Consider the following 26,555-nt stretch of genomic DNA (forward strand, 5'->3'; position numbering starts at 1 on the left):
TCTTTACCAAACTCGCCAGCTGGATTGGCAGTACAATACTTCATTTCATTTCGGTTTCGTTCTATTTTATTTTTTCAATAGATAATTACATATTTGCAAAGGTTAAACGATTGCGGTAGAAAAATACTAAGGTCTTCTTCTATCCCAATTTTTCAAGATGTCTTCCAAAAGCTCAAATAGCGCGTCTTTGAATGGTACGCTTTGATTTTTTGATGCAATGAAGCATATGTAACTAATATTCTCTTCAGAACGGACCGATGAGTCTCGTATGTTTTCATTTTACGAGAAGATGCCCAAAGACTCAAACACGCTACGCGTCTTTGATCGTGGAGTAAGTATTTTAACACTATAGAAAGACAAAAGAAACAGAATTCGAGGTTGACGTGGTTTAATTTTCTGATTTTTGAAATTCCTGGCAGGAAATGAAGAACTAGGCTATTGTCTCTGGAAATTTACTTATGCTCGTTTTTCTTTTCATTGCTTTAAAATACATTGTACTTATACTAAACCTATTTTTAGGAAACATATGTGGCCATTGGAGAAGACGCTTCATTTGTTGCTCAAAATGCATACCATACGACTTCAGTCCTGAAATATCACAATCAATCAAATCTCTCTTTCTGTACTATGTTTCCTTCGTTGTTCATAAAGTTCGCTGAAGAAGTTTTATCAAACTATGCGAAACGAGTCGAAATTTGGGGCTCCAACAAAAGCAAGACGGGGTTTGATTTGCTAAATCAAGCAAGTCCTGGTAACATGCAAATGATTGAGGATCTATTAATGAACAGTGATACAACAAAAGATCCTACCGTTAATGTAGATAACTCTGCAGGCTCTATATTGCTAGCGGTAACAACGCGTGTAAAACAAGATCAACGTATCGTTGGCGTAACTTTTATAGACCCTTTTACAAGGAAAATAGGTGTCTCTGAGTTCGTTGACTCGGATTCTTACACAAATTTTGAAGCGCTTCTCGTCCAAACCGGTGCCAAAGAATGTCTTATCTCTCAGCAAGACGGAGAAAATACCGCAACGGGTACATCGATTACTAGTGCTGAATTAAATCGCCTCAGAAATATTATCGAAGGTTGTGGTGCGTTGGTTACCGGAATACGAAGTTCATACTTCTCCCCCAAAGACGTTGAATTAGAGCTTGCAAAGGTTTTGGATACCCCCGTCACACATGCACTTATTCCAGAGTTAAGTCTTCAGCTTGCTATGGGCTCATGTAATGCAGTACTTCGGTATTTAGGACCAAACCTGGTCGACCCAATCCCTTCGGATGATGTTGAGTTACAGAAGGATCTTTCACGAAAGTTTCATCTATATCAACATAATTTGGAACAGTATATGCGTCTCGATGTAGCGGCTGTACGTGCATTAAACTTGTTACCCCCAGCAAATGGAAATGCGCATCGTACGATGAGCTTGTATGGTTTGTTGAACCATTGTAGAACTCCCATGGGTGCGAGACAACTCCGACGATGGATCGTTCAGCCTCTCTTAGACCCAAAGGCGATTACGAGGAGACACAAGTTAGTATCTGCTTTTATTGAGGACCCAGAAGTTCGTCAGCTTTTGTTAGACGATGATCACCTTCTCCGATCCATCCCTGATGTTCCTAGACTTTGCCGACGCCTTATCCGTGGGTCTTCAAGTTTGGAAGATGTTGTTCGTATTTATCAAATGGCCAAAGCTCTTCCGAATATTGTCACTGCTTTAGATTCCTTAAAGAGTGTACACAAACAGTTAATCGATCAAGTCTACACGACGCCACTATCTACCCACTGTAAAAATCTAACAAAACTTATTGAGCTGGTGGAAACCACTATTGATTTAGAGGCACTTGATGCTCATAAATATATTATTCGTGCCGAATTTGATGAAGAATTATTGGATTTACGGCAAAGGCTCGAGGAACTTGAAAATTCAATCTTTGACGAACATAAGCAAGCGGGTGTTGATCTTCAACAGGATACCGAGAAAAAATTGCATCTTGAGCAGCATCATTTATATGGATGGTGTTTGCGTCTCACAAGAGCAGAAGCTGGTTGTTTACGGGGACGTAGTTCCCGTTATTCAGAATTATCAACTCAAAAAAATGGAGTATACTTTACTACCAAGCGTCTTCATAACCTCAATAGTACATATATGGACTATCAAAAAAGTTATAGATATCATCAGAATGGCCTAGCTCGAGAAGTCATCAAAATTGCTGCAACATACAGTCCTCCTTTGGAGGCAGTTGGTCAGATTGTATCACATTTGGATGTTATAACGAGTTTTGCTCTTGCAAGTACGCTTGCGGTTACCGCATATGTGTGTCCAACAATACTGGATCCAAGGTTGGAAGTGGATACTGCTACTGATAACCAAGAAAAAATGATTGATGTCGTAGGCTTGGAAGAAAACCCTGATATTAATGAATTGCGATCCCATTTGCGCTCTTCCCATTGCGCTTGTATCGAGCTGAAGCAAGCAAGACATCCTTGTTTGGAAGCACAGGATGATGTTAATTTTATTCCCAATGACATTTTACTTAAACAGAAAGAATCAGAGATGCTTATAATTACTGGACCAAACATGGGAGGAAAGTCAACTTACATTCGACAAGCTGGTGTTATCACAGTTATGGCTCAAATTGGTTGTTTCGTTCCTTGCGACTCAGCTACTATTGACGTTGTAGATGCTATTCTCGCCCGTGTTGGAGCTGGAGATTCTCAATTGAAAGGCGTCTCCACTTTTATGGCAGAAATGCTGGAAACTGCCACGATTCTGAGGTCCGCAACTCCGCGTTCTCTTATTATAATTGATGAATTAGGAAGGGGTACTAGCACTACGGATGGTTTTGGCCTGGCATGGGCTATCACTGAGCACATTGTGAGAAAGATAAATTGCTTTTGTCTTTTTGCTACGCATTATCACGAAATGACTCGAATGTCGGAAGAAATTCCAACAGTGAAAAACTTACATGTGACAGCCCATGTAGGAGATACTAATGCTCGCGATGTTGCACTGTTATATAATGTTCGCGGAGGAGCGAGTGATAGAAGCTTTGGTATACATGTAGCGGAACTGGCGCATTTCCCAGCCAAAATCATAGAAATGGCACAAGCGAAAGCGATGGAGTTGGAAGCAGAAGATGAAGCTCAACCAATGGAAAATGGTGAAGGACAGGCAAAGAAAGAGGGTATTGCCATAATTCGAAAAATTATGCTAGAATGGCAAAATGAGGTAGGAAAGAATATGCCAAAAAACGAAATGCTGCAAAAGTTTCAGCAAATACTAACGAGTCATGCTTCTGATATTGAAGCAAACTCATGGTTGCAAGCAAAAAAGGGAATGTGAAATAACTATATAGGGGCTTTCTTCTACGAAACCTTCACGAGGCATAATTTCTATGTACACTGACGTTCTTTTATCGAAATTTCTCTATAAACACTAGATAGCATTTTAAATGGTAATTTTATGAACCTGAGAGTGTCATCATAACAACGTTTTCATTTTTGATTGAGTTTCCCGACATGGTTAATCACCACTAGCACAACCTCGACAACCTAAGTATATTATTAGTAAAAGTGCGGATTTAAAACAAGACATACCACAATGTACACAAGTACTAGGAGCGTCCTTGCCAAGCTTGGCTTTAGGAACTCTACATATGCAAGTAGAACCAAATTTAGATTCTGTTGTTTGTATACAACGAAGACAACAGAGCTTTTCATAACCAGCCTGAAACAATTAGTAAATGAAGTCAAAAGTATTTGTAATCGTACCTTCTTCCATTTGGCAATCAAGTTAGCATCAGCATAATTTTGTTTCAGTAGCCAGTTGTAAAGCTCCGTAGAAATGGCCTCTCGTTTGTAATAAAGATCGTAAACATAGCGACTGCGTTGATGGTGGAGTTGAAAAATAGGAGCCAAAGACTCAGATTTTGAGCCTTTCCCGGTTGTATTTTCAGCTTCTCTCATCCTCTCTTGGAATTCTAGTAGCGTTGGTTCAATCTCTTCGAATCCTTCTGGAGGACTAAATAAGACCAGTATTAGCACTTTAGGACCATGTTTTGAAATGTGTATAACCGTGAAAACTTACCGTTTTGTCCGTGATGTTCTTATACGTGGCATTGCAAAAATTTCTTCTGCTTCTAATGAATCCAGGAATAATTAGTTTTAGATGTCCCTATAATTATCAAAATTATATATATAAAAAAAAAAACAAAGAGAGAAATGAAGAGGTTTATAATGAAAAAATCAGTACAACGAAGAGGATTTTAGGTACGACACTTCTATATTCGTGCTGGTTATCAGTAAGAATATTATAAAGTATAATTGAGTTATCTTAGCGAACAATTAGGTTTCGGTAAAAATGCTTATTCTATTAACGTTGGATAATACGAACGTGTACCAATATTCCCAAAAGGAAGGCTCTCTTAAGCGTTTCTTGCCTAAACTTGTAAATGGAGTTTACAGATGTCTTTTATTCATTAGAAAACGAAAAACAATTTTGGATTGGTAAGTGTTTGGTGTGGATCTAAGGGATTCATTTACAGAGCAGTTTCAAGGAACTGGTTCAGTAGGCAAAATTATAGGGAATTGAAAGCTGATTAAAGAGAATTAGAAGTAGACGAACTCGTTTCAACTGTATCGAACAAATTAGAGGTAGAAGTTGCTACCTCTAGGCTTATTTCTTTCTTTTTAAAATATGGAAGTACGTTGTGTGAGCACAAAAGTTGTCGGGAGAGAGCGGGTGGAATGGAGTTTTAACTGGAATAGAGCCGTATTTAATTACGGAAATCCAATTACAAACGGCCGCTGAGAAACTGATTCGTAGTCCATTGTTCAAGTTGGACAAGAATACAGTGCAAACGATCATGTTAGATTGCTTCTTTTTCATGGAAGACATCCATATTATTAAATTTATCGTTGTATTCTTTCTTTTAGATATTCGGTTAGATGACAAGTGTGTGAAGCTACTAATTGCAAGTGGCTTTTTTGGTGCTCTTGTGCAAGCAATCATTCGTTTTAGAGATCCCTCAGAAAAAGGGATGTATATATCCTTTCGCTATGGATTATGTTTGATGTATCATTTGTGTCGTTCTCAGCGACTTCCTCTTACTGATTTGGTGACGGCAGATGAATCGTTTTTAAAAGGGCTGCTTGCTACAGCCGAATTTACTTGGGCGGAAGAAGACGTGGAAAATTTTTCTATGTGTATGCATCTACTCTTGAGTTTGAACGAGCAATTTATGCTCGTCAAGCTTGCCTCTACCGGTGTCGTCGAAATCCAAAATGGGGTCATGAATTTACTATCAGCTTCCAAAGTGGATACAGGTGTTTACAATGAAGGACTTGTCTTTATGTTAAACAGAGAAAGTATGTAATGAGAGTATTTGGGACGAAGAAGACTGTGATGATCAACAGGAACGGGGATTTCAAGATGGAAGCTAACTAGGAACAGGAGATCCTCGAACTAGGATGCTAATTTTAAAGCAGCTGTATCTCTTATTTACTACTCCGAAAACATATGAAATCTTTTACACTAACGACCTCAACGTACTAATTGATGTATTAATCCGGGAAATTAATGATATTCCTAATGAACTAGCAAAGCTGAGATATGCTTATTTACAAGTATTGCTCCCTTTATTACAAAATACTCAGGTCAGACTCCCCCCTCACTACAAAACTAAACAAATCATTCGCGCCATCCACAATCTTTTGATATCTCATAGTCAAGGAATCAACTGTGTGGATGCTTCTACCGTTGAAGTGTTGAATCAGATCTTACAGATTCCATGGTTACGTGAGGAAGCAAACAAGCTCACAGTGGCTCCTGTGTAAGTTACTTGTTTGTTCTTTCGTTTTCCTGTTTGCTTTGTTTTCGTCCTCAAAAATGATCGTGGGCATTGATTTATTTATTGTATGTCACAAAACAGGATGGAAACTTATTATTTCTTTAAGTAACGATTAAAGATTTATATTCATGAAATAGGTAAATCTATATTATTCCTAGTTGCATATAGAGAAGGGGTAGTCTGTGGTACTTCATCAGAAGACAGGGAAGAGAAGAGATTGTATGTAGCAAATAATTCCAAAAAGGAGAAATTATTTCATTCAAGCAGAGTTTTGGTTGAAATTTGAAAATGAAGGAAGGAAGGAAACTTTCATTATAAACGACGGGCACCACTTTCCTCGAGTTTTCGAATTGCTTCTTGTTGTTTATGTTGTTGAACACGAAACTTACAGAAATAATTTACCCAAGACTGGACGCAATTGGACTCAAAATTGTTCTTCTCAGAGTCGCATACCTGAGACGCCCGTTCACTGTCTTTCAAAGGATCCAAAATGTCGTTTTTATCTAGGCATTGAAAATAAAAGTCTCTTGCTTCCCAGCATTTTTCTCTAGCACTTCGCTTGAATGAAGATGTATTACCAGACATGAGGAAAAGGGAAAAGAATAGCAGAAGTGCAAAGTTGAAGTCACAAACAAACCAAAATTTTTTGATCAAAATATGTTATAAAAGAGAAATGAAATGCAATGATATTTCTAGGAAAAGATATTGGAAGCTGGATCTTTTGATGTACCATATAGAATTCTGTGGTGGAAGTGCAGTTTAAAGCATATGTGATTAAAATAAATAAGGATATGCTGCAAACGAATTTTAAGGGGAGGATATGATATAAATTGACATAATAGAATTGCAATGCTTTTTTTTTCACCTAGTAACTCACTGCTGTAAGAGTCTTTACTTATAATGATTGAAAGAAAAAAAAATTGGAAAACGATCTCATGTATAGAATAACTTTTTTTTCTTTTCTGGACAATTTCCATAGAGACCATGTCATCAATACTAGCATTTCTCTACCTCTTTTTTTCTTTTCATGATCCTTTGTTTACATTCCAAATACCAAACTGCGTAACACAAACTTTAAAAAGCTCAATTACGCTACACTTTAACTATTATACTGATGCACTCCAGTACGATGTTCAAGTAAACAGTAGACGAACTTGTAAACTCAACCTACTTGGTTTTCTCTTTTCTGAATTGCAAACAATTTATTCTAAATGGTACATACTTCTCAAAGTAGAGTTCCCTTTTATCACTAATTTGTAAAATTCTATTTGTTTTGTTTATTCTTTGATCTTTTGGAACGAAAAACGCGCACGTTAAAGAATCGACGCGTAAAACTTGTTCATGTCATCCTTGGGTATGTCTCGTTGCCATATTCTCTCCCAAAACAACTATGAAAAACAATTTAATCATGAGAACACTTTGTTTCAGTAATTGGATTCTTGTTCATAAGCATGATTTCTCAAATTTCAGACGCGGATTCTTCGAATGATCTTTTATCTAATTCAATTTCCTTTCAATTGACTCGCCTCTCTTCTTTTTTTTTCTTTTTTGTTTTTCCTTCTTTTTGTTAGAAGCGCCTTACATACTATTTTTCCATACCCTTTCTTTCCTCATGCCCGGCCGACCAAATATCGAATTCAGAAATACTATAACCTCGCTAAGAAAATTCCACAATACATCTTACTCGGTTCTTAATTGTACTGCTTAATATAAAGTGAACGTTTTGGGGATTTCCCAGCTTACACAAGGCCGGTATACGTCACCTTGAACACATCAAGACCTAAAGACCTATTCTCTTCCTTTGCGATCGGTGTTTCTCTTATATCATGGAATGTAAAATCAAATGCGATCTACGTAAGTAGTATACGTAGTAGACCATGAAGAAAAATAAAAGCAAGCAACGTATGATGATGTTGTGGTGAAGTATACTAGTTAGAAACAAGAATGTTTTCGATTATCCGATGGCCTTTAAGTATATATAGGCCCCGCTCCCATAGCCGGGGGGCTCTGCAAAAGACAATTGCATCAGATTTTGCATTCTTTCGTTGTCGATTTGATTTATTCATACACTGGTCCTTGTTAGTTATTGTTTTTATTGCCAGCTTATTATCTTAAAACGTTTGTCAAGGGTTTATCATTGTTTGTTTTCCTTTTTGATCAATTTTAACAAACGTTTGTACAGTTCTTGTTCTCGTCTTTTGTTGTTATACATTTAGATCGCAACAAAACGTTTCCGTGCGATTCACGACTTTTCACATAACGAATTTTTTGTTACGACTTCTTTAGACCTGCTATTACTTATATTTTGGGTTTACTGATTGATTTCTATTTATTTACGATTTCCAACGGTTAACGATTTTCTTTTATTAAACTTATTATTATTATCCCATTTTTGTGTCCAATATGAGTGCTGACGATATCCCCAATGCATCCCCTGAAGCTTTGTCAAAGCAAGTTGAAATTGCTGAAAAACAACCTTTTCCTCCTAGCATGCCTTCTCGTCTTCCTCATGAGTTATCTTGTCTTTATGTTCCCCTCGATACCTCAAATATTTCGGACGATGAAGTCGCTGCCGTCGATCGCTACCAGCGAGCATGCGACTACTTGGCTTGCTCTTTAATTTTCCTCTCCAAGGACATTTATACTGGTGGTGACCTTACCGAGGATGACGTCAAGACTCGACTCCTGGGCCACTGGGGTACTTGTCCCGGCTTAAGTATCGCCTACTCTCATTGCAACCGTGTGATTAATAAATATGACTTGGATATGATCTTCGTCGTTGGTCCTGGCCATGGTGCCCCAGCCATCTTGGCAGCTTTGTTTTTGGAAGACTCACTTGGTCCCTTCTATCCTCAGTACCAATTTAATCGCGAAGGTCTTAAAAACTTGATAAGTACCTTTTCCTTACCTGGTGGTTTCCCTTCACACGTAAATGCCGAATGTCCTGGCTCTATCCACGAGGGTGGTGAATTAGGTTATGCTTTATCTGTTAGTTATGGTGCTGTTCAGGATCACCCTGACTTGATCGTAACTTGTGTTATAGGCGATGGCGAAGCTGAAAGTGGTCCTATGGCCGGCTCATGGCAAACTCACAAGTTTTTGGATCCTGCCGAGTCTGGTGCTGTCATACCCATTTTGAGTTTGAACGGTTACAAGATTTCTGAGCGTACTATCTATGGTTGTATGGATGATTTTGAACTATTGGCTCTTTTCAGTGGTTTCGGTTACCAAGTTGCTATTGTCAACTATACTGATCAATTCAATCGTGAAATGGCTGCAGCCATGGACTGGGCCGTTGAAACTATCCGTGATATTCAACACCATGCTCGCGTGAAACGTGAACTAATTAAGCCTAGATGGCCTATGATTATCCTTCGCTCTCCCAAGGGCAAAGGTTGCCCTAAAACTTTGAAGGGCACATTTTTGGAAGGAACCTACCATGCTCATCAAGTTCCTTTGAAGGCCGCTCGAACCGATCCTACTCAGCGTAAGATGCTTAAAGATTGGCTATCGAGCTATCGCTTTGATGAATTCTTGGACGAGGAGGGACTTCCAACTAGGGGAATTCGCGAGTATATTCCTCGTGTTAATAAGCGTATGGGTCAACGCCATGAAACTTATAATGCATACACACCATTAAATGTAACCGACTGGAAGAAATTCGGTGTACCCAAAGGTGAAAAGACATCAGCTACTCAGGTTGTTGGTAGATATATGGGCGAACTTGTACGCGCGAACAATACCACCTTACGTATCTTCTCTCCCGATGAACTAGAGAGTAACAAACTTGATGGAGTCTTGCAATATACTGATCGCACTATGCAAACTGACCCAACATTGATGACCAAGGGTGGCCGTGTCACAGAAGTCCTTTCCGAGCACATTTGCCAAGGTCTCATGCAAGGTTACACCCTTACTGGTCGTACTGCGATCTTCCCCTCATACGAGGCCTTCATGACAATTGTCGTTAGTATGTTAATTCAATACAGCAAGTTTATCAAGATGGGCCTTGAATTACCATGGCATGGAAAATTTGGAAGTTTGAACTATGTGACTTCCAGTACTTGGGCACGTCAAGAACACAATGGATACTCTCATCAATCACCAAGATTTATCACTACCATGCTCTCCTTCAAACCCGGCATTAGTCGTGTTTACTTCCCAGCTGATGCAAACTGTTTCTTGGCTACGATGGCCAGATGCATGCGTTCCGAGAACACCATTAACTTGATGGTTTCTAGTAAGAATCCTCAACCAAGTTATCTTTCTATTGAAGAAGCTGAAGCACACTGCACTGCTGGTGCTAGTGTTTGGAAATTCTGCAGTACTGACAATGGCGTAAGTCCTGACGTCGTTTTAGTCGGTATTGGTAATGAAATTATGTTTGAGGTGGTTAAGGCTGCTGAAATGTTGACGAACGATATCCCTAGCTTGCGGGTGCGTGTTGTTAACGTCACTGACCTTATGGTGCTTTCCAGTTTGCATCCTCACGGAATGACTCAACTTGAATTCGACGCCTTGTTCACGAAGAATTGCCATGTTCACTTTAACTACCACGGTTATGTCATGGACTTGAAGAGCTTGCTTTTTGACCGCATTGAACCCTCTCGTGTTACCATGAATGGATACCAGGAAGAAGGTACTACAACCACTCCTTTCACCATGATGATGGTTAACAACACTTCACGCTATGATGTTGCTAGACAAGCATTGCAACACTCTCTTCACAACCCTGTTGTCGCCGTAAACTGCCATAATTTGAGTTCCAATTACTCTCATAAGATGGATGAAATCAAGGACTATATATTCAAGTACAAGGACGATCCTCCGGAGACTTATGATGTTCCTGACTTTAAGGATAAGCGCACCATTTAGACTGAATAACTGTTGTTGACAGAAAAAGAAAGGAGCTCTTTCGATATGCAAAGTCAAGAAGTCATCATTTTTGAAAATAGATAATATAGTGCTAATAACATTGGTTTTACACTAGACCTTGTTGATACTAAGTTGGTAATGTGTAATATTATTAAGAGTAGTATATATATATTGGTTCAATCAAATATATAAGAAGCCATGATAAAGTGTTTTGTAATATACTGCTTATACGCTCATGAAGTTTTTCATTAATTTATCGTATTCGAATGTTAGGACGATGGAGTTAGCCATTTGGACGTTCTTCTTTCCGCCTACACCACCTCTCCTTAGGTAATGTCTAAAATTCCTGTGAGCTGCAGGATTTTGTTTAAAAACTCAATTATTTTTTCTTAATTTAAAGGCTTCTTTGCCGTATAAGCTTTCGTTAAAAAGAAAAGGAATTCTTTCTGACGGACGGGGTCATTCGTTTCGTTGGAGAATAATACAAATTTGTATAATTTAGTGATTTTTAATTAATTCTAGCGCTTATTAAGACAATTCAAGATTCCAGGCTCAAAAAATAAATGGAAAATAGAATCGAAAGTTTTTCATTCCTATACATATGATCGCACGTATAATAATAGCTACTTTTAAGATTTATTGGATGTGATCATTAATATATTTATATTTGAATTCTTTAGAAGTTCCTTACTTCTGCTATGCGCCATCAAACATTATATTGCTTACTATTAGTTGATCTTGCAGGCCTAACAGTCATTTGTCGCTGCCCGTTGCAACAATTTTGCCATTTTTGAATGTAAATAGCTTTCTAAGAAGGATTGAGTTTCTTATTATACCGCTGAATGGTTTACGGATCAATACAAAGTTTGTTTTTTGGTCAATTTCTTTTAGATTCGTTGCCTTAGTGTTCTTTCCACTTTGTAATATGGATGTCATCTTTTCTCTTGGACACTTCTGTGAATTGGAAGGCCCGTCAATAATTTTCTGTACTCAGAAATTGCGCCGTTCTGAGTTGGGTGATCATTTTGATACACCCATTGCTACTAAATCTTCAGCACCATCGGAAGATAATGCTGAATCTGAAGTTTCGGAAGATCCTATGTTAAGTTCTACAGAGTCTTTGTTCAAAAGTGACCCTGAAGACAGTAATCAGAGGCAGTCAAAAGCAACTGAATCTCCTCGCATTCATTCAGCCGGCTCAGTTTTCTCAGCTCGCCAAAGTCCTTTATCCCGAAAATCCGCTTGTGTTACTTGCAGCACAGTTCTTCCATGTGAATTTATACAACCAGATGTTCCTCCACGACTTTTTTCCCTTTCTACCAAAAACCCTGACATTGTATACATATCCAGCCAATACCCGCGAAATCAGAACAAATACTCCATTTTGAGGAGGCTGATGGTCCGATGCCTTAGTTGTGAGTATTCAGTGTCGTCGAGTATTTCAGAATCCATGTCAAACCCGCTATTCTTTGGAGACGACGAGAATGGATACGTGATTGCTCAGTCCTTTTCCTTGCATGATCAGCATGCTCGTGGAGGTTTGCGACGGTATGCATTCGTTGCACTGAGCAAGAATGAATTCGAGTTAATAAACAGATATAGCTTCATTGTTGAAAAATTTTCTCAGATGGTTCAGTTCCTTCGACTGTCGTCTACGAAAACTACCACAAACTATCCCATGTCGCACAATAAATCCTCCTCAGCCGGTGGGACATTCGCTTCTCCAACTTCTAATGCCTCTTCCTTATCTAATTCCTCGAATTTACCTAGTCAGACACCTTATGGTATGTCACCAAACAGTGGCACAACGGCATCTACATTTTTGTTGTCTCAAAGATTGCCATCTTTTAGTTTTTTACGGAGGCGTGATGGAGTAGGAGAAGGACGAAATTTGGCTGATATCACATGCTGGGATGGAGTCTTCATCGGTCTCCACAGTTCGTTTAGTTGGATACTGGACGTTTGGGATCGAATTGACTTAACAAGCTAAATATAATTAATTTATTTATTTATGGATATATTGTGAAAACTGTATGAGAGCTATTTGGTGTAGTAACGCAAGAAAGAAAGAATAGTTGTTTCCAAAATTTCAGTCAAAAGTCTCGTCCAGTTTACCAAATGGCTTAAAAGTATCCAAGTCTTTCCGTAGGTCTTGAACATTAGAAAGATATTTTGAAAGATAAATTTGTTTATCCTTCCGTGTTTTGCGATATGGTAAATCCTCAATATTGTAAGGTTCAGGAGATAAATAAAAGTAAAAGAACTCAAGGATTTGCAAACGCGTATCCTGGCTCGTTTGTCTATGCTTAAATAACATGCAAATTTGATGCAGACCACCAATGGACTCAAATAGTCGGACAACAAGAGGGCGGTCCACCATGACACATACAAGAGCCTTCAAAGCTGCCACTTGAAGGCTTGTAATCTGGTTTGGTTCTAAAACCTGTATAAATAGATGTAAAGCAGTTTTATCCTCGAAAAATGTTTGGGAAAGGGGATGGATTAGTACCAGGCCCTCAATCACATGTAACAAATCATCCATAAGGCGTTGAATAAAGACGTAATTTTCGAAATAGGCTTCTTCATTCTGCTGGTAATCCAAAAGGCTGTCCAATGCATAGATACAAGGAACAACAGAGTTGTACAGATGAGAGTCTTGCAACTTTAGAAAAATCTCTTTGGGGATTTTATCATTAATGTTACTAGGTCGTGCAATATGATGTAAAATAGATTCTATTTGACGAAGACCAATTCGAATCAACTTGGGATTCCGCATACATAGATGGTGTCGAGCATTAATTAATAAATCCTCCATCCCGACTCATAGCTATTTAAAGAGCGTATAATAAAAAAACTGTATGTAAAAAAAGTTACATTAAGTATGCTATTTAAAAGAAACCCTCTTTACTCTCAATGTCTTACGGTTTTGACGCTCGAGGATAGTGGGTGTGGAAAAGGAGGAGACTGTTTCCAAGCAATTTTGTAATTGAGTATCTTTAGTATATTTTAGCAGATAGAAATAATTTATGTGTCTTCATATTCTTTTAATCGTACCATCAAAAAACGAGCACAATCAGCAGCTAAAACCTTGACATCTGTGAATAGAATAAAGGATTACCATTCAGAGCTTCACGAAAGATACTCATTTACAAAGTTGCTTGGAGAAAATGTTTATACCTGTTATAAAACTGGCTTGTTTTGACCTGAAAGGCTAAAAGCCTTTCAGGTTTCTCTCTAGACTAACACATATTGAAGCAAACTCGACTTAGGAACGCTATTAAACAGTAGGACATAATTAGAAAACGAATGAAGGTTTAAAAAAAGGAACATATAAAAGAAAGGACATTCATTGATTTACAAGAAGCCAACTTGATTCGCATTCTTCAGTTCTAAAGTAAAACAAATTTTTGAGACTGAATTCTGGTCATTCTCGCTTATGCATATTTACGTGCTACTTCATATGATTTTTGCAGCAGATGCCTTCTCCTCTCGACGGTGATTGTTTTTACTTTGGTCGAATGTTTTACACGAATTCTCATACACTGGTTTGTTTGTTTACAAAATAGCGTTATCGAATGCAACGTGGTATCAATTGATTGGAAATTGTAAACGTCCAAATGTTATCTTGAGAAATTATACACAAACAAGGTTGGTGATTAGAAGGAATTCAAGGGCTTCAGACATTATACCTTGTATTTAGAGAATGCTTTACTTTTGACGGAATCGTCACATAACATCCTAACATATAGTGTATCAGCATTCTCGTAAAACGCTAGCACGTGAATCGGACTTGTGCTCGTACTCAAAAAAGTCTTCACTATAGAATAATTAATAATATGAATGAAACAGTGGACGAAATTAGTCCAAGAACAAAAGGAATGCCCAACTGTCGGTATCAACAAAACTTAAGCGTTCAAAAAGGAGGTAGATGCAAGAAGAGTGTAAAGAATTACAGGCAAAATATATGCGACATAGAGATTCAATGAGGTTTTAAGTAAACAGCGCAGTTACTTGAGGGATCACTAGTATGATTAAATAGTATTTTCATCAAAAAAGTCATTGTCTTCCTCAAAACATTAAAGATTGTAAATTATTTGACATAATTGTATCTTGAACGGAAACCATGACTCGCTGTAGCAAACTCGTATCTGTAGCAGTAGTAAAATGACAATAACAGCTACGAGAAGCAATGCGATTTAAACTTTCAAACTTCAAGTAGAAATAATACATACCACTCCTTACAGCATTATCAGAAAACGGACACTGGGTTTGGACAAATGTTGGAGTGGTTGGTGTTTCCTGGTAGTCAGGGAAATACTGCTGAATCGGAGATATATGAACTTTTCGTTTGAATAAATCCAATTTATTAAGGAACAAAATCATTGCGGATTCCGCAAACCAACTTGAATTACAAATCGAGTCCCACAATAACAACGCTTCTTGCATCTGATTACCACTATTATCTTCAACTAAGCACTGATCGTATCCAGCAAGTGAAACAAGGAAAAGTAATGCTGTGACGGACTCGAAGCAATGGATCCATTTTCTGCGTTCCGAGCGTTGACCACCAACATCAAAGAAACGGTATCTATGACGGTTTAGTAAGAATGTTTCTTCAGAAATTCCTGTGGTCTTAATTCGGCAATGCAGAATATCCTGATCAGAGGGCAAATACTGTGGGTCAAAGATTCGATCGATATGGTCCTGGTAATAATAAAAGTTATCCAAAAGAGAAAGATTAGAGCCGCAATTTTGTGCAGCCCGTATTTTTGGATCGAGCGTTAAAGCCCTCAATGCCTCGTAAAGATCCGCGGGAAAAGGTTCATTCAATTGAATGGTGTGTTTTCTCAATATGATCGGTCGATATTTCTCGTTTTCTGGCAATAAACTCATGCCACTATTTTCCATGGCTTCTAAAAGTAAGCACACAGATGTAATTATGTTCTCAAAAATCATGATTCGATATTGCCTTCTAGCAGCCTGGTTAAATCCTGGACTATAGAGAAGACGCATCTGCTTCATAATCGTTGTCTTCCCGCTATCACCAGCACCAAGCAATAAAACTTTGATTTCATTGCCATTTCCATTGGCGTTTGACACAGCCGCATTCGAATTCTGTGGTTTACCGCGCAAGACGATATTCAACCAATGTTCCTTTACTGTATTTCTTTCGCTTTCAGGAGAAGAGACTCTTCCTGGGTTTTCTAATTTAACTAGCTTTTTTTTACTAACTTCTCCGCCTGAGGAATCTGTATACTTACTGGACATACATCCCATGTTGTAGCGTAGTAAAGACAGCAGAAATAAAAGAGATTATTAAAGAATTGCTTTATAAAAGCTATAGTCAGCTTTAAACGCACAAGGTATGGATTCTCAAAAAAGAGGGTGAATGTATTCGGAGGCTCGATTTGTTACTGAATATGCAATTATAGGGATAATTGGCATGAAAAGAGAAGGGAAAACAAATAATTTTTAGTAAATCAAAAGAAGAAAAGATAACAATTTCCAAAACATCAGAGCAGGTTTCTTTGAGGATTTGGAAATTATCCAGCCTATATCCCGTTGACGAAGATACTTGAGGGTCAGACTCCGTAGCTCAGTGAAGCGCTTGAGAGAAAGTCCGTTGATATAGGATTTAGAATTCTAAAGTTATTGATACTAAAACAAGCTAGTCCGATTGGCGGCGGATATTGTAATCGATGTTTAGAAATCAATAGAAAGATTGGTGGAAATTGACGACTTCGAGAGAGCAGTATGAACACAAAGTATTATGAAAAAGAAGAAGGAACTCTTTGATACTTATCTTCTTTATTAGCAGTTCAGGTCATAATACTTCCAGAGGGAGTGTATAGAACGTCAATATCAGTTAGAAGCGACCAAAAAAAGGAAGAACCAAAGCTTTTATAGATAGAAAATACCCGATATCTTGTTGATAACAAACCGACCTGATTCCCGACAACGAATTGTAAAGCATTGTGATGTATAATACGTCGATGACGAGACAAGATCGGCGATAGGAACCTTTGAACAAAAAACAGACAGGCTGACTAAGAAAACTCATTGTTCAAAGTTGTGATAGCTTCCTTAAAAAGACACTGTGCGTGTCCTAATTGAATCTGCCAACGGCACAGCCTTGCGAATGGATGGAATACTTCACGTTTAAGACAAGCATCTTTCTTTTCTTCACAAGAACTGTTGAATTATAGAGGTCGGTAGCAAGATAGAAGAGTCCTAATCCTTGAATATTTCAATCCGCTTGTAAAAAAAATCCCAGACAATACATCCTATATAGATGTTTGATTCTGCGTCTTTGATTCTTAAAGCGCAAACTAGCAGTTAAGCAAGCTTTAGTTTTAGTACATCATATTTAAAGAGCTTCTTCGACTGTTTTCATTATGATATGTCGCGACTGAACATCCTTGAGCGATTAATGACTCTTCGGTTTTTGGTTTAAATTAAAAAAGGAGCGTTCTTGTCATAGAAATATACAGCTTTTCAATTGTACAGTGTGCGTGACACGCGATTGATAAACTTTCATGAAAGCGTGATTTTAAGAAATAAGATTACCTAAAAAAGTCTTTTTTTTTATTTGGAAAAAACATTGATTTTCAGACTAATATACTATGCGTTGTAGGTATTTGCTGAGACATGGAAGTAGATGCAGATGACAACTTGCAAAGACTAATGAACTCGTTGAACTCGAAAAGGTTCCATTTGCAAACCATGATTGCAGTCAATTTATTATAGAGTAGAAATACAAATGAAAACTTTTATAGGCTGTATAAGAATCCTACATGATTTTACAAAATGCTACCATATGTTGCAAGCCAAGATACAATGTTATACTTGGTTAAAAAAAGGAAAGAAAAAAGAAAGGATTGAATTATAAATATAAAAAAGGAATACCAAGGACAACTACATGTTTTGACTCAGGTCTGTGGTACATGAGGATTGGCAAGGAATGAAAGAAGAATTCGTCTACATAGCGAAGATCATAAAAAACATGGGGCTTCGAAAAAGAATGCACAACAGTTAAGCAGAAGAATTAGCTAGGAATTGTTTAGCCAATGCATCAAATTCTTGGGATTTTTGATCTAATTGCTTTGTAAGAAATGCACCGCAAGAAGAATTTTCATAGAGTTGCTTTGTATCCAATGGAGCTAAGGGACCAAGAGCAAGAACGGCTGTCTTTAAATTGGCTGCCGCAGGTGCATAGTTGGATTGCAATTCAAGGGCAGATCGTAAAGAACTGAGAGCTTCTTGTGTTCGTAATAAACATAAATCAGAGCAAGCCATACAAGTTAAAACACGAGGATTGCTTTCACTACCGTTCAATTCTTCGTAAACATAAAAGGCGTCATTATACGAGTCTAAACCACCTCTAGCAAGCTTTGCCCATGATTGAGCAATTTGTAAAACAATTTCTTCATCTGCCCAATCCAAACATCTTGTAATCGCTGCTTCTGCTGCTTCTAACTTGTGTTGGTAAAGATGGATATAAGTTTCCAAAGCTACAGCTTCTAAGTTTTCGACAGACTTTTGTAGCAAACTTAACGCCTCATCATAAGCTCCTCTGTGGATTAAATAGATGGCTCCTAGTGTTTGTACAGCAGCATCAGAATCCCCATACTGCTCAATTAAAAGGTCCATGTTTCCTTCACCTGCCAACGCCAAAAGAGCGGCTCCTCCAGCGGACTTTTGAGTAAGCGTGCCTTGAATAGATTCAATACTTTCTCCCAAGGCCAACTTTGCTCTAGCCATATACAATTCTGTTAATTCAAGTCCCTTTTCGGATAAAGACGAAGTATCGATTTCGAACAACTTGTCATAGCTGCCACTATAAAAGTACTGTCGGACAAAATACAGTTCTATTTATGTTAATAAAACATTCATAAACGACAGTTTCTTACCATTTGATAAACTTGCCTCCCATGAGAACATTTTGTGGGTCAAGGGCTTTGGTAGGTGTAGAAAGAAAGTAGCTGGCTATGAGACAGTATGTATTGACATGCAAACAGATTCTAATACACACTACAGAGAGCTGTAAGACAAACATGAGGATAATCTAAAAGAAACACAGAGCATTTTATTTAGTTTAAAGTCTATCAATTATTGTACATTGTCTGCTAAAACGCGCTCTCTTCAACGGTACGATTCCTTTCGTTGAAACAAACAGGATACCAAATGGGAGACAATACCGTACAGTAGAAACTTTATTGCATTACTATGTTCTGTATCATAACTACAAGCGTCGATCTATGCACCAAAATTATTCGGAATTAGTATGCACAAAATATTTTAATAAACTCAAAACTTTTGATGGTTTTCATGAAAATTTCTTTTTCGTCTAATATTTTAAATGTTAGAGGGGTATAACACAGATTCGGCATAAGCAAAGGTATCCTTGACGGAGCGAGGAGAAACGAAACGTGACAAGATCATACCGCTACCAGCTTTGTCGTTGGTACCACTGGCACGAGCACCGCCGAAAGGTTGTTCACCAACAACAGCACCGGTACATTTATCGTTAATGTAAAAGTTTCCGGCAGCATTACGGAGACGCTCAGCGAGCTTACGAACGACAATACGATCTTGGGCAAAGATAGAACCAGTTAGACCATATGAGTTGGTAGAATCAACCAAATCACAGACCTGCTCCAAAGAATCATCTTCAAAGACATAAACAGCGAGGATCGGGCCAAAAAATTCAGTTTTGAAAATGTCATGGTTGGGGTTCTTGGAAAGCAGAACAGTGGGCTCGACAAAGTAACCAGTAGAGTCATCAGCCTTACCACCAGCCAAAACTTCCACTTCGCTGTCAGTAGCAACGCGCTCCAAGACACCCTTTAACTTGTCGAAGCTGCCACGGTGAATGACAGGGCCGACAAAATTGGAAAGGTCCTCCAAGGGAGCGCCAACCTTCAAAGCTTTCACTTCCTGCACGAGTTGGTCGCGGAAACCAGCTTCCCAAGAAGTGCGAGAAACATAAAGCCGAGACAATGCAGAGCATTTTTGTCCTTGATATTCATAAGCAGCACGAACAGTGTTGACAACTGCCGAACGAATTTGAGCGGAGTGGTGAACAAGGTGGAAATTCTTACCACCGGTTTCGCCAACAATCTTAGGATAAGTGCGGTATTTACCTTGAGCAACATTTTCACCAATGATTCCCCATAAAGAACGGAAGACGTTTGTGCTACCAGTGAAATGAAGAGCGGCAAAGTCATAGTGGTTGAAGCAAGCTTTGGAGACTTCAATGGCATCACCGGGGACAAATTGCAAAGCACCGGCGGGAAGACCAGCTTCAAGGAAAATATCATAGACGATGCGGTTGGACAAGACAGCATAATCGGAAGGCTTCATGAGAACAACGTTACCCATGAGAAGAGGGGCAGCAGCCAAGTTACCTCCGATAGCAGTGAAGTTGAAGGGAGTAACGGCATATACGAAACCTTCCAAAGGACGATACTCGGTGCGGTTCCAGACACCTAAAGAGTTTTCAGGAGGTTGGACGGAGTATAATTCGCTAGCATACTTGCAATCGAAACGCAAAAAATCGATGATTTCCATGGCAGCATCAATTTCAGCTTGCCAAATGTTTTTACCTTGGCCGATCATGGTTGCAGCCATGAGCTTATAGCGGTATTTGGTGCTGATTAAGTGAGCCGCCTTCAAGAAGACTGCTGCCCGGTCGGCAAAGGACAAGTTTTCCCATTCCTTCTTGGCCTCAAGAGCTGACTCGATAGCTTTTTGGACATCAGAGGCGTTGGCACGATGATAGCGAGCTACAATCTTTTTGTGGTTAAAGGGGCAGCGTTGTTCGCCAATGTCACTAGTCTGTACATCCTTTCCGTTTACACCAAGGGGGATGGACAAAGGCAATTGTGACTCTAATTCTTTGTAGGCGGCGATGAGTTGTTCTCGCTCAGCACTGTTAGGTCCATAATGCTTAGGTGGTTCATTTTTAATGACGGGGAGTTGAAACTCTGCGAATTTCGACATGATGTCAACGATCGTTTTCTACGAATCTTGGTCAGTAAATCTTGAATGCCACAAAGATGAGCGATTGTTAACAGATAGTTTCAATCTCGCTTCTATCACGTAAAGCACCACCGTTCCGTTTCTTACTTACCTATAGTTTAATGTGCTGCTGATGAATGATCGCCAGATGCTATAATTGCGAGGGCAAGAAGGACCGTATATATGAGAACTGGAGAATAAAAGTCCGAAACTCCGGAAATCCAAAAGAACACAAAGAAAAAGTAAAGTCCGTGGCGATTGCAAGGAGATTCAACAGAATTCCCTTAGTAGCTATTACGAAATTCTCTTTCTGTTCGATGCTTTGTCATACTTTCTCCTCTATATATAAGAAGCGATAGGACGGGTGATTTAGATAAACAAACGAGATAATCAATGAGATAAAACCATGATAAAACAAATGTACGGAACGTAACGTTGTTGAATTTACATGGTCCACTTGTAGTGGTCTCCGCCTCGTTTGTTATCAGTTTCTTTTGAGTCGATACAAAACAATGGAATTTGTGACTTGGGGCTTGTAACTTGAGATAAACAAATAAAAGAATTTCAGGGAAAATCTGTTGTGTATGGACAGTATTGAAACAAAAACAAAGACAATAGAGTATTTATTTTTCTATTTTCCTTATTTAAAAGTTTGGTTTTGTTTTTGTTTTTTTTTCTATTGTGATGATGATTAGCCATAGTATCAAGTAGCTTGATAGTGTCCCTGTTTAAAAAATTGTATTAACGAGGGTCAGGAATATGATATTTGTTTACATTTATGCTTATTTTAAAAAAGTAAAAGTAAAGAAAAAGGTAAGGTATTATAGAATGGACATTTAGACTCTCCCCTAGTCGTAAATTCTGTATCATACTCCTTCATTTCTGTTGATTCTCATTCATCGAGGTTAAAGATGGGCTTATAAAAAATTCCCCAAGAGAATCTGGTGCAGAGATTCCACAGGTAAAAGGTGTCGTCCTCCCGTAGCTCGAACATGGACCTCACACAGTTTTTGTTCCTGAAATTGGGAGCCTACAATAACCACAAAAGGATAACCGATTAGCTCTGCGTCCTTCATCTTATATCCAAAAGAGTGGTTGCTGCGATCTTCCAACAGTATGTTGTCGGTGCCGACTACATTCGCAACAGTATCATACACGGATTCTGCTGCCTGCATATTTTTAAAAGACGTCGGGACCACCAACACCTTCCAAGGAGCAACATTCGTCGGCCACACAAGTCCCTTGGAATCCTTAGTAACATTTGCAATTGCCGCAATCATTCTTGAAACGCCGATACCATAACATCCCATATACAATGGTTGGAGCCGCTGGTTCACTTCTACGTTTGCACCTAACTTGGATGAATAAACCTGTCCCAGCAAAAAAGCATGGCCCACTTCAATGGAAGAGGACAAAGCCAACTCGTCTCCACACTTAGGACAAGGGTGCGCTGTTTCTGGTTGTATCTCCTTCAACAGTTCCGAGTTCGTTGAGAACTCACACGAAGGACAAACACATATCGTATCCTCTCCTGCCTGACTGCGATAATGAAACTCGTGAGAAAGCTTTCCACCGATATTCCCTGTATCTGCATTCACCATCGAAAACGGTAACCCTACTGCCTTGAAAAATTGGTGATATGCACTCAAAACCTGCCTGTAGGTTTCTTTTGCTTGGTCGGCATCTATGTCAAACGTGTACAGATCTTTCATGACAAACTCCTTTCCACGAAGCAATCCACCTCTGGGTCTTGCCTCGTCTCTATACTTGCGTCCAATTTGGTATACCCGTATCGGCAACTGCTTTTGAGATTCTACAAGATTGGCTATGCATTGGGTAATATCTTCCTCATGTGTAGGAGCAAGGCATAATTCTCGCTCCGTTCGATCACTCAATCGGAACAACTCCCTGCCACTCGTTTCCCATCGATGGCTTCGATCCCATACTTCTTTACTCGATAAGTGAGCCAAACTAACTTGAGCAGCTCCAACGGATTTCATCGACTGTTGGATGAGCCTGCATATCTTTTCCTGTACCCTCAGCCCAAGGGGTAAGAGGTGAAACACACCTGACATGGACATATGGACAAACCCTAGGTCTTGCAGCAGTTGTCCTGAAGACTCTGGCACATTGTATTTACGAAATGACCGACTTAAGAGCTCTACGGAAGCTCGATTTCTAATAAATTGTAGCATCCCATTCAAATTTCATGCTAATCTGTACATAAATTCGTTCCAATAAGAATTTAGTCTTTTTTTATAAAATTTCAATTATAAAAACCAATCTTGCAGACTGCGTTTTGTTTCTTCCTCTAAAAACTCGTTTGATAACCAACAGCTATAAAATTTGTAAAATTATGTTGGAAGAATAGCAAAGGCTAGATAAAAATATAAACCGTAAAAGGAGAGCCTACAGCACCCCGGATTCCCATGTTGTCTCCAACCATAGTACTAACGAGGCCCTCAGACGCTTAACTGCAGTGATCGGACGGGAACTGGTGTTTTCGCCTAGGTATGGCCGTAGACAATTGTAAGCTAGAAAGAAGGTACTTGTTGGTGTTTTTAACTCTTGAGAGCTTTGGAAAATGAAGGTTGCTATTTTATTATAAACTGACTTCAAAATTATTTAGGTTTAAAAGTTTTTTTATATCAGGGTATCAAAGAAGATATAGACAATGCATTTTGCAGTTTCCATGTATTGCATATTGAAATCTTTATTACATGGCATGAAAATTCAAAAGCCATGTGTAAAGCTTAGTTATAAAGCCGAGTTTTTCTACTTTGAGGTTGAAAAAAGATGATGAATAAAAAGAAAAACTTCATGAAAGAACCCTAGTGGGTTTGTTTATGTAAGTGTAAACAAACGCGAAATCATAAAATTGTTACTTGTCTTTGTAACTCAACCCTGCATAAGTGATGGGAAATTTCCTGTTGGGGAAAGCTTTTTTCCTTTAGTTCCTGCCAATTGAGATTTATTTGACATTTATTTTTGCTAAGGATTTTCTAAAAAAAAGAAACCCCGATCGTAACTGAATCCGATGACTTTATTGCCCTCGTAAACAATTACTGCAAAGCTTCAGAACTAATACATTCTTATTTTCTAAACTAGAACTGTTCACATTCAAAATATTTTATTTTTTCTAAAGTCTCGTCGCTGCTGTGCGTATTTGCAATATCATGGTAATCCCAATAATATACAATAGCTATCAATAATCTTCAGCAGATGGGCAACAATAGAAGTTTGTTGATGTTGTAGGCTTCCATACAGTGTACAGGAACTATCGTTGCTGCCTTCTTCTGTAAGTAGAACATTTCTATTTATCACATATTGCTACTGTATGCTAACAAAAAGGGATATCCGCTTAAACTGTTCTCAGAAGACCCTTAGTATCATTGAATATTTGTATGGAAAGGCATATAATATTGCTAATAATTGTAATCTGCAATTGAGTATAAATAAACAAAATCCATCCAAATAAACGAAAATAAAAGTATCCCCTCGTAGTATCAAATTCTTTGTACAAAGTCAGTGATTTCACCAAAATTCTCACCAATCTTCCTATTATTTTACAGCATACAACTGAAATAGAACCATGCGGTAAGTATATTGAAACGATCAAACAAAACTCCACCCTATCGCATGTACTCTTAGTATACAATAAATTGCTTACTCCCTCCTAAACTTATCACGAATCGTGCATATTATTAGCCTTTTAAATCCCATTATAACCATACACTAAAACCTATTATTCCCCAAAAAAAGATTATAAGCCATCAAATGCAATCGAAGTGGAACCTCGTTTTTTCTTTTCTTTTTGCAAAGCACGATAATCATCTTCTAACTCGGAAAGATTTTCTTCGTCGGAAACGTCATCTTCTTGACCATGCTTTACTTTATCAGAAGAACTATTCTCTCGGGTTCCTTGCTGTTCTTCTTCCATTTTTACTCTCTTTTGTGTTTTATCAAATTCCCGTCTTGATTTCCGCTTTTCGCGACGGACAAGACGCTTCTCTTTCATCTCCTTTTGTTTTGACCAGGCTTCAGCTTTTGGCTTCCTTTCTAATTTTGGTTTCTCCGGTTGACTCTTTTGTTCCTCAAGTTTCCGTTGGCGAGCTTGTTCACGAGATGAGTCAAGAAAAGCTATTGCTCGGGTATCAATATCAACTGGCTGAAAAACATCATTGGCAGTCGGAGCATCTTTCAACTCTGGCATCTTAGGTAAGTGTAACAAAGAATAAGCTGTTGCTAGCTGATGTAAATCCATGTCTTTTATACGAAATATAAAGGATGCTTGGTGCTTGGTATATGCACGCACATGAGAGACAAATCCCCTTAACCCTTTCTCGTAGATATCTCGGTCTTTTGTAACAATACTCCTTAGGTTTTTAGTTAATTCGTCAAGATGCTTTCGATCCAACAGTGCTTCAGGAGTATCCATTCGTTTAATAGGTACTTTACGTACCCTCAGCAACTCTTCATAATCTTCTTCCCTTCCTTCATTTAGAAAAACAAGAGCTAATCCAGAACGGCCTGCACGTCCTGCTCGACCACAGCGATGTGAAAAGGATTTAGGGTCCAATGGTGGATCCAGCTGAAGCACAAGGTCAACATTTGGGATATCTAAACCACGGGATGCGACATCTGTTGTAAGTAAAACACATTTTTTGTTGCTTTTTACATATTTTTCGTAATTTTTACTTCGATTCGACTGAGCTTGTTTGCCATGCAAGGCAATCACTTCAAATGGAAGTTTCATCTGAGACAACAAAGAGTAGAAATATTCGACAGTTGCACAAGAAAGAAAGAAAACAATCGCCTTATCATACTGTTGATTTTGGAGCATATGAAGCATTCCTTGGGTCTTAAACATGGGAGGTAAAACATATGACTGGATTGACAAAGAGGATGGTGCTCTGGTGTCCTCTTTCTTCAATGTAACTGTAACCGAAACACGAACACTATTCCGAAGGCCAGCTACTTTTAAAAATGATGAAACCGTGTCATTCATAGTAGCACTGAAAAGACCGGTACGCCTTTGCTTTGGTAATTGTGCGATAATGGACTGCAAAGCTTTTTGAAAACCCATGTCAATAAGAGTATCTGCTTCATCTAAAATTAAAATAGCTAGATTTTTACTGGAAATTTGTCCCAACATTTCGTTTAAACGACCTGGTGTCCCAATAACAATCGTAGGATTTTTTTTTCGAAAAGAGGTCAAATCATTTGACAGTGTTCCTTTTCCGCCAATATACATATCAGGTACAAGCTTTTTCTGATCCGCAAGCTCTTCTGGCTGATATACTAATAGCTCTTCAGTGACATGAAAGATTTGATTTGCCAGCTCACGAGTAGGAGCAACTATAAGTGCACCCAAACCGTGCTCATCAGATTCTCGCTTCAAAATTTTGTCAATAGCAGGTAATAAATAAGCCAACGTTTTTCCTGAACCAGTTACTGCTTCCACGACGACGTCTTTGTTTCTCAAAAAAAGAGGAATGGTGTTTGTCTGAACAGGCGTCATTTTAGTAAACCCGCGAGCGTGAACCGCATCTTTTCTACATAAAAATTAGTCAACAATGAAATTTAAAACGAAAGCTGGATGATTTCCTCAAAGTTTCTGACTTAATTTCTGATGAGAAAAAAAACCAGCTGAACAACATATAAGACTTACAGCCATTGATCAATTTGCAAGTCTTGAAAACTCATTCCTTGCTTATTTGATTCCAGACCTGTGAAAGATCTTTGTAAAAGCTAAAGGACTATGTGGTGTTAAAGACAAGTGTGAATTTCTCGTGCTACTTTCCTA

At 38.5% G+C, this 26,555-nt stretch overlaps 12 protein-coding genes and 1 non-coding gene across 13 annotated transcripts; 4 read left to right on the forward strand and 9 right to left on the reverse strand.

The window, feature by feature from the left end:
* The first annotated feature begins 1 nt into the window (after position 1).
* Positions 2 to 3,488, forward strand: SPOG_02199 (MutS protein 2). Its single transcript, XM_013167304.1, has 3 exons — positions 2 to 194; positions 249 to 331; positions 520 to 3,488. Exons 1-3 carry the CDS (start codon positions 158 to 160, stop codon positions 3,346 to 3,348), a joined length of 2,949 nt encoding a protein of 982 aa, XP_013022758.1. The 5' UTR covers positions 2 to 157; the 3' UTR covers positions 3,349 to 3,488.
* SPOG_02200 (G10 protein) lies at positions 456 to 4,294 on the reverse strand. The gene is made up of 4 exons (XM_013167305.1): positions 4,093 to 4,294; positions 3,777 to 4,026; positions 3,603 to 3,732; positions 456 to 3,557 (listed from the first exon to the last, which is right to left on the reverse strand). Exons 1-4 carry the CDS (start codon positions 4,122 to 4,124, stop codon positions 3,529 to 3,531), a joined length of 441 nt encoding a protein of 146 aa, XP_013022759.1. The 5' UTR covers positions 4,125 to 4,294; the 3' UTR covers positions 456 to 3,528.
* A 99-nt stretch (positions 4,295 to 4,393) lies between these two features.
* Positions 4,394 to 6,715, forward strand: SPOG_02201 (cytoskeletal protein). Its single transcript, XM_013167306.1, has 4 exons — positions 4,394 to 4,511; positions 4,618 to 4,707; positions 4,773 to 5,372; positions 5,458 to 6,715. The coding sequence occupies exons 1-4, from the start codon at positions 4,457 to 4,459 to the stop codon at positions 5,838 to 5,840; spliced, it is 1,128 nt and encodes a 375-aa protein (XP_013022760.1). The 5' UTR covers positions 4,394 to 4,456; the 3' UTR covers positions 5,841 to 6,715.
* On the reverse strand, positions 5,946 to 6,671 carry SPOG_02202 (uncharacterized protein). Its single transcript, XM_013167307.1, has one exon. The coding sequence runs from the start codon at positions 6,437 to 6,439 to the stop codon at positions 6,167 to 6,169; it is 273 nt and encodes a 90-aa protein (XP_013022761.1). The 5' UTR covers positions 6,440 to 6,671; the 3' UTR covers positions 5,946 to 6,166.
* Positions 6,716 to 7,035: 320 nt separating the features above from the next.
* Positions 7,036 to 10,845, forward strand: SPOG_02203 (phosphoketolase). Its single transcript, XM_013167308.1, has one exon. It carries the CDS (start codon positions 8,258 to 8,260, stop codon positions 10,727 to 10,729), a length of 2,472 nt encoding a protein of 823 aa, XP_013022762.1. The 5' UTR covers positions 7,036 to 8,257; the 3' UTR covers positions 10,730 to 10,845.
* A 184-nt stretch (positions 10,846 to 11,029) lies between these two features.
* On the forward strand, positions 11,030 to 12,788 carry SPOG_02204 (vesicle coat protein). The gene has a single exon (XM_013167309.1). It carries the CDS (start codon positions 11,655 to 11,657, stop codon positions 12,717 to 12,719), a length of 1,065 nt encoding a protein of 354 aa, XP_013022763.1. The 5' UTR covers positions 11,030 to 11,654; the 3' UTR covers positions 12,720 to 12,788.
* Positions 11,352 to 13,726, reverse strand: SPOG_02205 (SIN component Cdc14). Its single transcript, XM_013167310.1, has one exon. The coding sequence runs from the start codon at positions 13,542 to 13,544 to the stop codon at positions 12,819 to 12,821; it is 726 nt and encodes a 241-aa protein (XP_013022764.1). The 5' UTR covers positions 13,545 to 13,726; the 3' UTR covers positions 11,352 to 12,818.
* Positions 13,727 to 14,122: 396 nt separating this feature from the next.
* On the reverse strand, positions 14,123 to 17,279 carry SPOG_02206 (G-protein alpha subunit). Its single transcript, XM_013167311.1, has one exon. It carries the CDS (start codon positions 16,004 to 16,006, stop codon positions 14,798 to 14,800), a length of 1,209 nt encoding a protein of 402 aa, XP_013022765.1. The 5' UTR covers positions 16,007 to 17,279; the 3' UTR covers positions 14,123 to 14,797.
* A 309-nt stretch (positions 17,280 to 17,588) lies between these two features.
* On the reverse strand, positions 17,589 to 18,771 carry SPOG_02207 (coatomer epsilon subunit). The gene is made up of 2 exons (XM_013167312.1): positions 18,640 to 18,771; positions 17,589 to 18,597 (listed from the first exon to the last, which is right to left on the reverse strand). Exons 1-2 carry the CDS (start codon positions 18,668 to 18,670, stop codon positions 17,762 to 17,764), a joined length of 867 nt encoding a protein of 288 aa, XP_013022766.1. The 5' UTR covers positions 18,671 to 18,771; the 3' UTR covers positions 17,589 to 17,761.
* Positions 18,772 to 18,811: 40 nt separating this feature from the next.
* SPOG_02208 (delta-1-pyrroline-5-carboxylate dehydrogenase) lies at positions 18,812 to 21,222 on the reverse strand. The gene is made up of 2 exons (XM_013167313.1): positions 20,862 to 21,222; positions 18,812 to 20,749 (listed from the first exon to the last, which is right to left on the reverse strand). The coding sequence occupies exon 2, from the start codon at positions 20,729 to 20,731 to the stop codon at positions 19,085 to 19,087; it is 1,647 nt and encodes a 548-aa protein (XP_013022767.1). The 5' UTR covers positions 20,732 to 20,749; positions 20,862 to 21,222; the 3' UTR covers positions 18,812 to 19,084.
* Positions 21,223 to 21,404: 182 nt separating this feature from the next.
* Positions 21,405 to 23,187, reverse strand: SPOG_02209 (proline-tRNA ligase). The gene has a single exon (XM_013167314.1). It carries the CDS (start codon positions 22,942 to 22,944, stop codon positions 21,667 to 21,669), a length of 1,278 nt encoding a protein of 425 aa, XP_013022768.1. The 5' UTR covers positions 22,945 to 23,187; the 3' UTR covers positions 21,405 to 21,666.
* SPOG_16197 lies at positions 23,156 to 23,270 on the reverse strand. The gene has a single exon (XR_001203082.1). It is a non-coding gene; the product is annotated as a 5S ribosomal RNA (ribosomal RNA).
* Positions 23,271 to 24,155: 885 nt separating this feature from the next.
* SPOG_02210 (ATP-dependent RNA helicase Spb4) lies at positions 24,156 to 26,529 on the reverse strand. Its single transcript, XM_013167315.1, has 2 exons — positions 26,421 to 26,529; positions 24,156 to 26,304 (listed from the first exon to the last, which is right to left on the reverse strand). The coding sequence occupies exons 1-2, from the start codon at positions 26,453 to 26,455 to the stop codon at positions 24,513 to 24,515; spliced, it is 1,827 nt and encodes a 608-aa protein (XP_013022769.1). The 5' UTR covers positions 26,456 to 26,529; the 3' UTR covers positions 24,156 to 24,512.
* Positions 26,530 to 26,555: the final 26 nt, after the last annotated feature.

The sequence above is a fragment of the Schizosaccharomyces cryophilus genome (genome assembly GCF_000004155.1).
Source record: "Schizosaccharomyces cryophilus OY26 unplaced genomic scaffold supercont4.2, whole genome shotgun sequence".
In the NCBI taxonomy this organism is placed as follows: domain Eukaryota; kingdom Fungi; phylum Ascomycota; class Schizosaccharomycetes; order Schizosaccharomycetales; family Schizosaccharomycetaceae; genus Schizosaccharomyces; species Schizosaccharomyces cryophilus.